The sequence below is a fragment of the Cucurbita moschata genome, unplaced genomic scaffold (assembly GCF_002738365.1).
Source record: "Cucurbita moschata cultivar Rifu unplaced genomic scaffold, Cmos_1.0 Cmo_Scf00029, whole genome shotgun sequence".
In the NCBI taxonomy this organism is placed as follows: Eukaryota; Viridiplantae; Streptophyta; class Magnoliopsida; order Cucurbitales; family Cucurbitaceae; genus Cucurbita; species Cucurbita moschata.
Genome location: NW_019268545.1, coordinates 2,681,320 through 2,695,252, shown reverse-complemented (window position 1 = coordinate 2,695,252; position 13,933 = coordinate 2,681,320). Strand labels below are relative to the sequence as shown.

The window sequence follows — 13,933 nt, the reverse complement described above, 5'->3', positions numbered from 1 at the left end:
AAATTTGATCATTTAAATAATTTGTAGGTCGCGTATTTCTCTCGGGATATTAACTTAAATGTAATGACACGGAATTTCTACTTAATTTAAGGTATACGGTGGAAATACTTTATTTAAACTTTCATAAAACATAACTTCCAGCTTAAAACATAGTCATTGACTTACGTGTTTTGAAAACACCTAACGACACAACTCGAGACTATGGAAAGACTCAATTATTTAGACAATTTTTCAGTCACGTGGTCCTCTGAAAATATAAATTCAAAAGACTCAACCATTTAAACAATTTGTAGGTCACACAGTCCTCTCGAGATATAAATTTAAAAGACTTAATCATTTATACAATCTATAAGTCACATAGTCCTTTCGAGATATAACCTTAAAAGAGTCGATCATTTAAACAATCTTCGGGCCACAGTGCTCTCGAGATATAAATTTAAAAGACTAAATCATCGAAACAGTCTGTAAGTCACTAGTCCTCTCGAGATATAAATTTAAAAAACTAAATTATTTAAACAGTCTGTAAGTGACGTAGTCCTCTCGAGATACAAATTTAAAAAGACTCGATCATTTAAATAATTTGTGGGTCAGATAGTTCTCTCCATATATAAATTTAAACCACCGTTAATAATGCCGTGGTTTGCCATAATTATTAGGACATAAGAATTCTCAACGATTAACTTTTTACCGGAACAAGGTAAATTCCGTCTGAGCTTCGTTTTGACCGCTTCCAGCTTCAATAAGAGAGAGGAATTTCTAGATATTTCTTCTCCCACTCACAATTCTCTCTCAACAGCCACAATTCTCTCTCAACAGCCACAATTCCTCTCTCTCTCTCTCTCTCTCTCTCTCTCCCTAGGCATGGGTTTGGGGAAGAAGATGGGTTGGGCGCTGCTGTGGATCTCCACAATGGGGCTCTTCACACTGTCGGCGGCGGCTACGGTCCACAAAGTCGGCGACTCTACTGGCTGGACCACTCTCGTCCCCTACGATTATGCTAAGTGGGCTTCTTCCAACAAATTCCATGTCGGCGACTCCCTCTGTAAGCTCCTCTCCCTAATTTCTTTACATTCGCTGTGAATTTGAGTTCTGTGGGATGAGCATGGGAGGATGATCATGAATTTATAAGTAAGAAATACATCTTCATTCGTACTAGTCTTTTTAGAAAACCTAAAGTATTTAAAGTAGCTATGAGTCCTGATTCCTAACCTAATACGAGAGTCGTGCCTTTGTTAACTTAGTAATGATCATGAATTTTATAAGTATTTAATTTGAAATTTGAGAATGCTACTGATTTAGAGAATGATCATAAATTTTATAAGTAAGAAATACATCTCGAATAGCTTAATTTGGGAACGCAGTGTTCAACTACCACAACAAGTTCCACAATGTCTTGCAAGTGGACCAAGAGCAGTTTAAGTCCTGCAACTCATCTTCTCCGGCGGCGTCGTACACCTCCGGCGCAGACTCCATCCCTTTGAAGAGGCCTGGAACGTTCTACTTCCTGTGTGGCATCCCGGGGCACTGTCAATTGGGTCAGAAGGTGGAAATCAAGGTCGACCCAGGTTCATCCTCCGCGCTGCTAGCTCCGTCGTCAGCCCCAGGTCAAAGCCCACTCCCCAATGGGCCTGCACCACTGGGCACACCCTCGGCTCTTGCTCCGCCGCCAAGCGCTGCCTCCACTCTCTCTTATTACTCGCTGCTCTGCCTCCCTCTGGCTGCTTATGTCGTTGCCTTCTACTCTCTGTGTGTTTGAATTTCAATGTTTTAGACTCTCCACTACTACTTCTACTCTGAATGTTGGACTCACCTCTAATGTTGTTGTTTCTTGTTTGTAGTATCATATGAGAATGCTATCTTCTTTGCATTTTCTTACCTAATTTGTTTCTTTCTTTGTACGTCGAGTTGGGTCGATCCGATCCTAAAAACGATAGAATCATGCTCGATCCAACCCCAATTTGATAGGACCCAAGGCACCATTTGAGTCCAAACCAAGCCAAACCAATCCAACTTTTCATAGTTGAGTATGAGGTCCAACCTTTGAGCTTAGCTCGTTGGATTGAAGTTTAGGGGTTGACTCTTTTTGTGCGAAAAGCCGCAGAATTACATGAATAGAAAAGGGTCCGAATAGAACAAGCCCATTAAGAGAAGTGCTATTACCTTGTTAAAGCTCAAAGGATCAAAGTTTAGGGGTCGGTTCTTTTTGTGTGAATGGAGTCTCCAAACCGTAGAATTACATGAACAGAAAAGGGTTCGAATAGAACAAACCCGTTAGGAAAAGTGCTATTATTTTGTCACCGAAATAGAAAGTACTCAAAGGCAAGTATGACCCCCTAAGGAAACGAAATGGCTTCGTCTTACTCATGCTCGAGCCTTACTCGTGGCTTAGGAAAGACAAGAATAAAGTCTATTACTAATAGGCTTTTATTAATGAATAAAATTATTTGCATTTTTATAACTCATGGCAATGCACAACAAAAAGAAAATACTTATCTTCACCACTTTATTTATTCTTTTTCTTTTATTTGGATGATTATTCTTCCCAATAAAAAATTATATTATATTTATTGTAATTAAACTCTACCGAATCAAGGACAGATAAAAATTAGAGCCAAGTAAAAATAAGATGGTTAAGAAAAATTTAAAAGACATTATCAACGAGGTCTTTCAAAGATTCAATATAGTAACTTAGCTCTATTTGACCAAGCAATTGGTAGAAGTCTTGGTATGAATCAATAATTCGACCAACTTGAACTACTGAACCAAAATCATAAAAGTTGGGTTCGGTTATATTTACAACCTAACTCAACTGGTTGGGTTGGGTCAATTGTGAACTCTGTACGAGTGACTCGGGTCATTTATCCAACTAGGTTGTTGGGTAATATATAAGCAGCACGCACCGGCACCACCAGGAGCGGAGCCACGCCTCCTCCCACTTTCTTCTTCTTCAGTCTTCACTATTTCATTCCCTTTGCTTCCATCACTCATGCTCCTTCATTTCACCCAACATTGCTAAACGTTCCTTACAATTTCCATCTCCCATGGAGCTCGGCAACGTCACTCTCCAGATCTTCTCCAGTCTCGAACAGAAATGGCTTTCCCAGTGCCAAAACACCAACAAAACTCGGATTCTTACCATCGATGGCGGCGGAACCACCGCCCTTGTAGCCGGCGCCTCTCTTCTCTACTTAGAGGACCAGATCCGCATCAAAACCGCTAATCCTCACGCTCGAATCGCCGATTATTTCGACCTCCTTGCTGGTACTGGTATTGGCGCTATTCTCGCCTCAATGCTCGTCGCCGATGATGGATTCGGCCGCCCGCTTTTCACTGCTAAGGATGCTGTGGATTTCCTTTCCGAGAGGAAATCCGAGATGTTCAAGATGAAGAATGCAGGGGTGTTTTCCCGACGCCGATTGTTCTCTGCTAAATCCATGGATAAAATCCTGAAGGAAGCTTTTCGAAATGGCGATGGAAAGCCATTGACGCTTAAGGACGTGTGTAAGCCTCTTCTGATTCCCTGCTTTGATCTAAAGAGCTCTGCTCCATTTGTGTTTTCCAGAGCCGACGCTTCCGAGTCGCCGAGCTTTAACTTCGAGCTTTGGAAGGTCTGCCGCGCAACGTCCGCGACGCCGAATCTCTTCAAACCGTTCAATCTGACCTCCATTGACGGAAAAACCTCATGCTCTGCAATCGACGGTGGTTTGGTAATGAACAATCCGACGGCCGCGGCCGTCACTCACGTACTCCACAATAAACAGGATTTCCCGTTGGTGAATAGCGTGGAGGATCTCCTGGTTTTATCATTGGGCAATGGACCTTCAAGCTTATCGCGCGGAAGAAATCTCAGCCGAAACGGGGAGTGTTCGCCTTCTTGGATTGTCGATATTGCGATGGATGGAGTGTCCGAAACCATAGATCAGATGTTGGGCAATGCATTCTGTTGGAATCGAGGCGACTATGTAAGGATTCAGGTGAATGATTTGAAGAAGAAGGGATTGGTAGAAGATTTTCTGAAAGAAAAGGGCTCAGAATCGGTTCCGTTTGGCGGGAAGCGTTTGTTGATGGAGACAAACGAAGAAAGAATCGAGGGGTTTGCGCAGCGCCTGGCTGCTGCATCAAGCAACGGCAGCCTGCCGCCCAGTCCCTGCAAGAATTTCAACATCACTCCCTTTGCCTCGCCACCGCCTCTTAATTAACCATTCTAGCATAGTTTGATTACATGTTTGTTGTGTAAATATTATGTTTGTGTTTGCTTCATAGATCGAATAATTTGTTTACAAGATATTGTTTGACATCTTGTTTTCTCGGATTTAGAAGTGAAAACGAAAGAGGAAGCAAAATAAAATGTGAGCGTTCCTCTTATTGGTATATTTGCTTGCTTGTCTCTAATAGTCGATCGAGTTTCTTTGTCACTCTTCCTTTATTGATTAAGCCGAGTCTCACTCAAGTCTCTTGGACTCGTTCCTATGTTTTTATTACATAAATTTTAGGATTTATGCCACATTCGTGTTGCAAAAATTTGTTGTTGTTTAATCGATCATTTAGTTATATCATTTTGGACAACACTATTATGATGTCATTTCGAGGTTATTATAGAGGAATTGTCCGACACGAAACAAGTGATGAAACATAAGAATTCTCCATAACGAGAGGGATAGTCTCGATACAATACCACCTAGCCGAGTACAATTGGAAAATTTATGATTTATGTGAGATCTCACATCTATTGAGAGAGAAACGAGTGTCAGTGAGAACGCTGGGTCTCAAAGGAGTGGATTGTGAGATCTCACATCGGTTGGAGAGGAGAATGAAACATTCTATTATAAATATGACAATATCGGGATGAAGACAAATTAATATATTCCTTTCTTTCTTGGTAAGCTAAAGTGAGAGTTTGGGTCCACCTTAATTATGGAATTAATTTAAAATATCATCCGTTTTTATTATTTTAATTTTTTTTTAATTATTTTTGCCTTTATTCCTTTTTTAGTTTTCTTTTTTTTTTTATTAAATAAAAAAGAAAAGATATTACTTTTTGGAGGGAAATTAAATAAAATAATATGATTTAAAAGTGAATATTTTAAAGTGAAAGCATTGATTATATTATAAGCGAGTTGCAAGAAAATTATTGAAATGATTTCTCTAGAAACATTAATCATATAAGCCATTTAGTAATTTTAGGTGATTTTTTTTAATTTCTTAATTTATAAAATTAAGAAAAAAAGTTTAAAAATTAGATTAAATTAAAAACATTTTTTGTAAGACACTAATTTATAAATTTATGGTAAAATACACAAAATATTATTTATAATTAATAAAATATAAATTTATTGAGAATTTAAAGTCATAAAAAAACATTTTTAAAAAAACCAACTAAACAAAATTAGTCGCATTTAATTGACCAATAAGGCATTTTTCTACTATAATATGAGAAAACGTCAAAACTCGCTATTTACTCCTCTTTTGACTCGAACCCACGAGAAATTGTTAAGTGAAGCTACCATAATATGTCTAGTAGCACAGAATGGACGAGTGAAAGGTGCGATACCGAACTCGGGGTGTGGACAAATTTTTTTTTTTTTTTGACAACTATGACTTCCACTTTTTCATTATTAGTGGAACCCTAATTTGGTTATAAGAAATGGATACTTAAGTAGTGGGATTAAATTAAATAATTTGATTATAATTATGTCATCTCAATCATATTATATAATTTATATAATATAGTGTGGGCATGCAATTAGTTATGGAGTCCCTTCAATGTTTTTTTTTTAATATTTTTTTTAATGAAGAATAAATGTAAATGCGATATAACTATGATTTTAATTAATAGATAAATAATATATAATTAATGTAAAAGGGATAGGGCATTGGATATTATGCCATGGTCCTACAATCATTTAGTGGCTGCCTGGTGTGGGCCCGTCGCCAGTGTCCATGCACTCTTGTGATACTCTTACCGACACCCAATCATGTATATGTATCTCCCCAACATACTTTGATCAAGACTACTTGAATGACTTTAGTATGCAAATCTAAACATAAAGGATGCAAAAGAACACGTTCATGGCTTAAAAAGCATAATATACAACTTTCATTTTAATATCCAAAATCTGCATACCAATAGAAACTTTGAAGAACACGCACCTGACTCGAAATATCTCATACCAATAGAGATAGTTAACATTACTTAATGCTTACGATCTTCCTATTTTTTAGCCAATGTAAAACTCGAGTGCAATCAGACACTAAAAATGTTCATAAAAGTATATGTTCGTGTTTAAATTAGGTATGGTATAGCATATGAGTTAGGTAGAAAATGATATCGTGGGATTGTTCTTTTAGCAATTCCAATGCCAATTATCTTCTTTAATTTCACTTTCAAGAAAGATTAATTACTGTATATTTGACCCATCTTTCTCACAAATATTTAAATAGTCACATGTCTATAACTTTTTCAAATCATAATTTAGGTTAAAAGAACGAGTCCAAATCAAACAGAAAGCTGATGTAAATTTAATATTTTTGGTATGAGATCCATTAAAGTAGCAATATGTTCCTGAGTAGCGGATAAACCAAAGCCAATAGCAGTATATGACATGTAAATGAAGTCCACTTTCGTGGAAAAGTGTGAGATCACACATCAGTTGGAGAGGGAAACAAAACATTTAGTGTAGAAACCTCACCCAAACAGATGTGTTTTAAAACCGTGAGGCTAGAACGACATACATAATGGGCCAGGATACATATCTTACATTAGGCTAAATGGGCCTAAATGGGCCAGGATGGCTATTAGGATATGGCCCAAAAAAGGAAATAATTAAAAGAAAAAAGAAAGAAAAAAGAAAAATAAAAAAACTCTATACCTTATCTGGAGCTATTTATTAATTATTATTTTTAAAAAAAAATTAAAATATCTCCGATTCTGGAACGACTCATCGTCTCGCTGGGCGAGTGCGGCAGTTTACTGTAGCGCGGCAATGAGTCTTCATGTTCAGCTATCAGGGCTCTGCCTGCCCACCACTCGTGCAATCCCGACGCGCCATTTTTACTGCCGGAGCGGACCATCCCCGGCATCTCTTACGCCTTCAGCTTCTGCTTCTTTGCCGCACTCCACAATCCAGGTAAACTGCATTCAAGTCGACTTCGTAGTTTTCATTTCATGTAACGAAGCATTTGGGCGGAAATTTGGACTGCTAGATGTTTGCCGCAGTTTTTTTTTTTTTTTTTTTTTTTTTTGTTAGCTTTTTGTAGAAGTTAATTTTTGTGGTAATTGAATAATGTTGTGAAATTGCAAAATGTTTTAGATTGTTGGTGGTAGAACATCAAATTTCCTTGGAGATTTGGGCACCAAAGGTGCGCCTAACAGCGACGTAGTTGAGAAAGATTGGGTTGATTTTGAAGCTGATTTGTATTACTGGACAAATCCATTGCGTCCCGTTCAGGTATGCCAAAAATTCTGGCAATGAAAATAGTGCAAGAAGTTTCTTGATGAATATGCTAAAGAGTATATCTTTTTTCCCTACATTTTTTGCTGGCAACTCGGCAGTGGTATCCTGGCCATATAGCAAAAACAGAAAAAGAGCTGAAGGATCAACTTAGGTTAATGGATGTTGTGATAGAGGTTCGAGATGCTAGAATACCCATGTCTACAAGTCACCCACAGGTTTTGCATTCAAGTTCTGAATTTGTTCATTCCATTCATTATACTCTTGACTCGCAATTTTTTTGTTTGTTTTTGTTTTATGTGTTATTTTATTGAAATGTTTAGGAGATTTGATGTGAATGTTTTCAGTTCTTAACTTGATTAGTATGCATCCATAACTATTGGTACCCCTGTTATATTGTCATAGAAGTGAAGAAAAGTCCAGAGGTTGTAAGTCTTTTGGCTTAAATACAGACTATTGTACGATAAAGAGAAGACAGAGAAAGGAATATTGATGAAAAATATAAAGCTCTCAGCTCACAGTTCCTGAGGCTTACAAGCAAAATTTATTTGGGAGGAAAATAGAAGAGGGGAATTTAGCAGATTATGGGGTAGAGGGAAAGAGGTGTTTGGCTGGGGTATTTGGTTGGTATTAGATTGGGGTGGACTATGAGATCCCACATTGATTGGTGAGGAGAACAAAACATTCTTTAAAGGTGTGGAAACCTCTGATTACTGGACGCGTTTTAAAAACCTTGAGAGAAAGCCCAAATAGGACAATATTTGCTAGCAGTGGGCTTCGGGTTGTTACAATAATATCAAAGCCAGACACCGGGGGTGGATTGTGAGATCTCACATCGATTAGAGAGAAGAACAAAGCATTCCTTATAAGGTGTGGAAACCTCTCCCTAGTGGACGTGTTTTAAAAACTTTGAGGGGAAGCCCGGAAGGAAAAGCTCAAAGAGGACAATATGTGCTAGCGGTGGACTTAGGCTGTTACATGAGCATTTAAAGCCTGTTTGTTGTGTGGGAGAAAGGAAGAGACCATGGCTGTGGTTTTTGTTGAACAGGAGGTAGAAAGAGAGTGAGGACTTCTTTGGATTGTTATCGGAGTCGTGACTAATGGAGTAGAGCTTCTTGTAGGCAATTGATCACTGTCACAGGAAGAAGTGATGGAGGAAGCCACCATGCCGGTGGAAGACACTGTTTGAAGCTTCTAGAATATTTGAAGCTCTAATACCATGTACAATTAAGAGAAGACAAAATGGTATATTGACGAGAAAGAGAGCTCTCCGCACAGTGTCTGAGACTAACATAATGCATTTAAAGCAATGTACAACAATGTGTCAACTGTTTAGAAGATACAACATAGTAAAATGAAAAAGGGGTAAAAACTATAAGATACACAAATAGCACGATAACATTGGGTATAGTGAAAAATATCAAGATTACAAACAAGCTTAACAACTATTAGAGTTGCTTTAATGTTACACTGATTCATCATTGCATCACTAAAAGATTAACTGACCATGTTTTTTCTTTTATTTACAATTTATTCATCATTTTCATGATTAGATGGATGCATGGGTTGGCAATAGGAGAAGAATATTGGTATTGAACAGAGAAGATATGATATCTTCAGCGGACCGGAATGCTTGGGCAGATTATTTTACGAGACAGGGAATAAAAGTAGTATTTTCAAATGGGAAACTCGGAATGGTATTTAAGCAAACGATATTCTTTCTGAACATACGGAGTTTGACAGTGTAATAGTTGTTAATGTTCTCATGTGGCAACTGTAGGGCGCAATGAAGCTAGGGCGGTTGGCCAAGACATTAGCAGCAGATGTCAATGTCAAACGTAGAGCTAAAGGACTACTTCCTCGCGCGGTTGGTTGCATGAATTCACTAAATTCTAATGCTTAAGCTTGTTTATAAGGTTTTTATATATCTATAATTCTTTCCATGCCAAACCATCTGCAAATCATAAATGATTTTCGTTCTATATTGACATAAACAGACATACAGAAGCACTAAAAGACATTTAAGCTTAAGCCCAAATCATATTATTAGCTTGAAGAGGATATTTTTCTGTGCTAGAGAAATATGTGAAGATGAGGGGCTATATTGGGTTTATCCTTAATAGTAAATCAGAATTATTTTCAGAACATGACCTGAACAACCTTAGTGATGTACAGGTTCGTGCTGGAATAGTTGGATATCCCAATGTTGGAAAATCATCTCTGATCAACCGCTTGCTGAAACGACGAATGTGTCCAGCAGCTCCAAGACCGGGTGTCACCCGAGAATTGAGGTATGGTACCTATTTTTTTTTCAATAGTTTTGATTAAGATGTACAAGCTGGGAACGAGGGAGGAATCAATTGTAAAGCCATTTGTATAAGCTCTTTGATTAACTGTCTCCTTGTTTCCATTCTCTTGTAAAAGGTGGGTTCGTTTTGGCAAAGATCTTGAGTTGCTTGATTCTCCTGGTATTATTCCAATGCGGATTAGCGACCAGACAGCCGCAATAAAGCTTGCTATATGCGATGACATTGGAGAGAAGTCCTACAATGCTGCTGATGTTGCTGCCATACTTGTACAGATTCTGACCAAGCTTCCGTCAGTAGGTACCATGGAAATATTTTGATCTCTTGAACATTCAAATAGTTCAAGTATCTCTCTTGGTCGTACTGAAATATTCCTGCACTGTTACTTGATAGTCAAATCATTTCTAATCACTGGGTTAATTCTTTGCTTGATGGAACACTGCATCATACGTTTTCTTGCGCTTTTCAGGATCACTTTTACCTGCTAAAATGGTCTGTTTCCTATTTGTTGACAATTGACACTAGCTCTTACAAATCTCCAGGTATAGAATTACTTCAAAAGCGATATAAAGTCGATGCAGACGGTCAATGTGGTCACATGTACGTATCGATGCTAATCAATAGCTTTTCATTTCTAGTTTAGTATTATTATTATACGCGTAAAACAAATTGCTGTTGACAGATTTGTTCAAAAGTTAGCACTTCAATTGTTCAACGGGGACAGTCATCAAGCTGCTTTCCGCATCTTATCAGATTTTCGCAAAGGAAAGTTTGGTTGGATTGCTTTGGAGAGGCCTCCTAGATAATGCTGTTGGATGATGCTTTGCTTCAAGGTCAGAATTTCAGCTTCTCACTCATACAATTCATATAAATGATTAAAACCACCTGGCGTAGAATTATTAGAAACTTTCAACTGATGGAAAAAGATTCATGATGTCTATATTGCTTTTCGACTTGCGATGTCGTGGGAAGCACAAAATTGGAGTCCATCATGAATGGCAAGGAGTCTGATTAACTTGTGAAGCAATGTATTATATGTTCTTATATTACTCGTGTAATTAAAACGATCTTTTTGGTTAACTGACATTTGTATCCCTAATGAAATTCATAATACTTTACTTCAAATATCTTTATCAGGCTGGTCCTAAGTTTTTGCACATTGTACATTGTCTTGGCTTTTTATAATTCTGGCAAAAAAATGGATATATTTTCACTAGGAATGAATCAGAACTAGAGTGCTCTTTGTTATCTTCTGTTAATGCAAAGATCAGAAATGGGGCAACAGAAGTGAAAGCTCAATTACTTCACTTCTGAATCTCACGTTATTTGGTTAAGTTGATAGAAGTACAATAAATGAGAATACATGTAGAAGTACTGTAAGATGGACAGTACCGTTGTGCACGATTATTCGAAGAACGGTCAAGCAGCTACTGGAACCTTTAGGGACTCAAGTATCTTATCATCTAACTCAAACTTAATAGCCTTCTTGTCTCTGCCAATCTTCACATACTCTTCAAATCGCTCCTTCAAATCTTCAGGAAGATTTGTGCTACTTTTCCACCCTAAGATCTCCTGAGCTGCTCTTGGCTCCGCATAGAAATGCTGCAAAAAACAATAGGTAAATTCTGAATCTTCTATGTTTACCCCTAAAGCATCAAAGAAGCTATTTCCTTTTACTCACCATATTCCTGAAAGGAAAAGCTTTCTTTGCATCCACCCCAACTGCTTTTGGATCATAATGGACGATGTTAACTGGACGTCCTGCTGCTTGAGCACATAGCTTGGCCATTCCATCAAGAGTCACGGCACGATCGCTCACGCAGTTGAATATGTTAGCATGTGCCTCATCCGGCTTCTCTACAGCCAGTGTCAACATAGAAGACAAGTCCCTGACATGTGAGATGTTTGTCAGCTGCATCCCAGAGCCTGGAATTGGAATGGGTCTGTCCCGGACAATTCCTGCATCGAGAATTTATCAAGTTTATGAGCTCATCAATCAAGGTTAGAAATGTTTATAAATATGTATGCTCTTACTATCAAAGAACCACTCTTCACAATCTTTGTTGTTGCCAGATCCAATCATGTACTGTGGACGAAAAACAGCCCAGCTGCTGAAAACCTCAGCAATATATTGTTCAACACCAACATGACCAGCATCAGCTTTAACAGTATCCTGTCATAGTAATTATGCAGATTTATTAGCCTTCTGTAAGTGTCTGCCTCCTATTCATCTACTATGCTGATAGTATCACTGTAATGTTTACCCCTTCAACATGGGGAGGCTCATCAGTTGGCTTATAAATCCCAGCACTACTGATAAATAGAAACTGCTTCACACCAGAACTCTTTGCCCAATCAATAACAGGCCTGTGTCAAAATATAGGCCAAATGGCAGCTTAGATTGATTTCCAGTATGATTTTAGCGGATTAACGGTTTAAATCTGTAACAGCTCAAGCCTACCGCTGGCAGATATTGTCCTCTTTAGACTTTTCCTTAAGGTTTTTAAAACGCGTTTACTAGGGAGAGGTTTCCACACACTTATAAAGAGTGTTTCATTCTCCTCCCCAACCGATGTGGGATTTCACAATCGACCCCTCTTTAGGGTCCAGTGTCCTTGCTGGCACTCGTTCCTTTCTCCAATTGGTGTGGGACCCCCACCAAATCCACCCCCTTCGGGGCCAGTGTCCTTGCTGGCATACCACCTCGTGTCTACTCCCCTTTGGGGGAACAGCCTCCTCGTTGGCACATCGCCCAGTGTGGCTCTGATACCATTTGTAACAGTCCAAGCTCACTGCTAGCAAATATTGTCCCCTTTAGGCTTTCCCTCAAATTTTTTAAAACGCGTCTGCGAGGGAGAGGTTTTCACACCCTTAGGTGTTTCGTTCTTCCCCTCATCGGACGTGGGATTTGACAAAATCCCTTTACCTTACTGAAATCTCTGTAAAAAAAGGGTAATCTTCATAAACAGATTCTTTGTTTAAAAGCAAGATTATGTTTATTGTTCTTCTTGGGCGTGTTATAGCCATGCATTAAAGGTGGATTGATATCAATAAAACAAGAACCTTATCAAGAACAATCCACCAGAAAGAGTGAGAAGGTAGCAGAATTCACAAACCTCACAGAATCAATGTCCTTGCCATTGTTATCTAATACCACATCAAATGAAGCTCCTGCCACAACCTTCCCAACTTCGGCAGGATCCCCCCATACCGTCTTGCCTCCAGCACTCACAATTTCCTAAAAAAACATCCCAAAACATACACAAAGTTATTAACCACCAGTCATTTCGAGCTCCCTGGGTTGTGAGTATATCATAAATGACTTACTGAGAATCTGTTAAATGGAGGTTTCTTCATCTTGTCGGAACTCTCTTCACCGACAGTCAAAATTGTGACCTCATGGCCGGAACCCAGAAGCTGTTTGGCAAAATAGAAGCCGATTACGGCATGTCCGCCGCTGTTTGTGTTGACAATCAAGACGTTCTTCTTGTCAGCAGAGCTAGCCCTGACACTGAAGGAGCAGACATTGGAGCGTCTGGAAGAGGAGGGAAAAGGGAGAAAGGAATGGGAAATGGCGAAAGAGGATGTGAGAGCAGAAGAGGAAGAGATTGGGGAGAGTGACGAACGCAGAAGACAAGGAGAAAGGGAAGATGGAAGATGAATGGAGGGCTTAGAGGTGAAGAGGGAAGACGAAGAAGAAGCGAGAGCAGCCATGGAATCGAAGAATTTTGAGCTGGACCGTGTGAAGATGAGAATCAGCTCTTTTAGCTATCAGATAGATGATGTATGATAACGGCCAATCATTTTGCCATGGCCATTATACCACTTCGCTAATGTAAACTTGAAAAATTAAATGGTCAAATTGGAAAGGGGATACAGACCAAATTCCGAACTACTTCAACGATATTAACGATATTATCGCTTTTAATCATACTTACCGATACTATGAATGTTCATATGACTCATAATCCAACCAAATCAGACTATTCAACTCAAGAGTTGAATTTTTTTTTCCCCCGATCTGGGCAGAGTTGAATAACTTTTGCTTTGAACGATACTTACCCATATTATGGATATTCATATGACTCGAGAATCCAACCAAATTAGACTATTCAACCAAAATAGTTATTTTTTTTTTAACTATTCAATCAGAATGATAAAAGTTAAAAATTAAGA

At 38.6% G+C, this 13,933-nt stretch overlaps 4 protein-coding genes across 4 annotated transcripts; 3 read left to right on the top strand and 1 right to left on the bottom strand.

The window, feature by feature from the left end:
• The first annotated feature begins 784 nt into the window (after nucleotides 1-784).
• LOC111464034 (mavicyanin) lies at nucleotides 785-1,867 on the top strand. Its single transcript, XM_023108078.1, has 2 exons — nucleotides 785-1,042; nucleotides 1,362-1,867. Exons 1-2 carry the CDS (start codon nucleotides 862-864, stop codon nucleotides 1,754-1,756), a joined length of 576 nt encoding a protein of 191 aa, XP_022963846.1. The 5' UTR covers nucleotides 785-861; the 3' UTR covers nucleotides 1,757-1,867.
• A 1,027-nt stretch (nucleotides 1,868-2,894) lies between these two features.
• Nucleotides 2,895-4,343, top strand: LOC111463945 (probable inactive patatin-like protein 9). The gene has a single exon (XM_023107921.1). The coding sequence runs from the start codon at nucleotides 3,042-3,044 to the stop codon at nucleotides 4,197-4,199; it is 1,158 nt and encodes a 385-aa protein (XP_022963689.1). The 5' UTR covers nucleotides 2,895-3,041; the 3' UTR covers nucleotides 4,200-4,343.
• A 2,562-nt stretch (nucleotides 4,344-6,905) lies between these two features.
• LOC111463946 (DAR GTPase 3, chloroplastic) lies at nucleotides 6,906-10,914 on the top strand. The gene is made up of 9 exons (XM_023107922.1): nucleotides 6,906-7,127; nucleotides 7,311-7,448; nucleotides 7,553-7,669; nucleotides 9,005-9,148; nucleotides 9,232-9,318; nucleotides 9,627-9,742; nucleotides 9,876-10,057; nucleotides 10,300-10,357; nucleotides 10,440-10,914. The coding sequence occupies exons 1-9, from the start codon at nucleotides 6,984-6,986 to the stop codon at nucleotides 10,561-10,563; spliced, it is 1,110 nt and encodes a 369-aa protein (XP_022963690.1). The 5' UTR covers nucleotides 6,906-6,983; the 3' UTR covers nucleotides 10,564-10,914.
• Nucleotides 10,915-11,007: 93 nt separating this feature from the next.
• On the bottom strand, nucleotides 11,008-13,570 carry LOC111463943 (chloroplast stem-loop binding protein of 41 kDa a, chloroplastic). Its single transcript, XM_023107920.1, has 6 exons — nucleotides 13,085-13,570; nucleotides 12,874-12,995; nucleotides 12,022-12,124; nucleotides 11,792-11,930; nucleotides 11,439-11,716; nucleotides 11,008-11,359 (listed from the first exon to the last, which is right to left on the bottom strand). Exons 1-6 carry the CDS (start codon nucleotides 13,469-13,471, stop codon nucleotides 11,177-11,179), a joined length of 1,212 nt encoding a protein of 403 aa, XP_022963688.1. The 5' UTR covers nucleotides 13,472-13,570; the 3' UTR covers nucleotides 11,008-11,176.
• Nucleotides 13,571-13,933: the final 363 nt, after the last annotated feature.

Coding starts and splice junctions, on each gene's coding strand:
- LOC111463945 (XM_023107921.1), top strand. CDS start 3,042: ATGGAGCTCGGCAACGTCACTCTCCAGATCTTCTCCAGTCTCGAACAG.
- LOC111463943 (XM_023107920.1), bottom strand. CDS start 13,471: ATGGCTGCTCTCGCTTCTTCTTCGTCTTCCCTCTTCACCTCTAAGCCC. Junction 12,996..13,084: donor CTCCATTTAACAGATTCTCA/GTAAGTCATTTA, acceptor ATGTTTTTTTAG/GAAATTGTGAGTGCTGGAGG. Junction 11,717..11,791: donor TGAAGAGTGGTTCTTTGATA/GTAAGAGCATAC, acceptor TTCTCGATGCAG/GAATTGTCCGGGACAGACCC.
- LOC111463946 (XM_023107922.1), top strand. CDS start 6,984: ATGAGTCTTCATGTTCAGCTATCAGGGCTCTGCCTGCCCACCACTCGT. Junction 9,743..9,875: donor GGTGTCACCCGAGAATTGAG/GTATGGTACCTA, acceptor CTCTTGTAAAAG/GTGGGTTCGTTTTGGCAAAG. Junction 10,358..10,439: donor GACGGTCAATGTGGTCACAT/GTACGTATCGAT, acceptor TGCTGTTGACAG/ATTTGTTCAAAAGTTAGCAC.
- LOC111464034 (XM_023108078.1), top strand. CDS start 862: ATGGGTTTGGGGAAGAAGATGGGTTGGGCGCTGCTGTGGATCTCCACA. Junction 1,043..1,361: donor CCATGTCGGCGACTCCCTCT/GTAAGCTCCTCT, acceptor TTGGGAACGCAG/TGTTCAACTACCACAACAAG.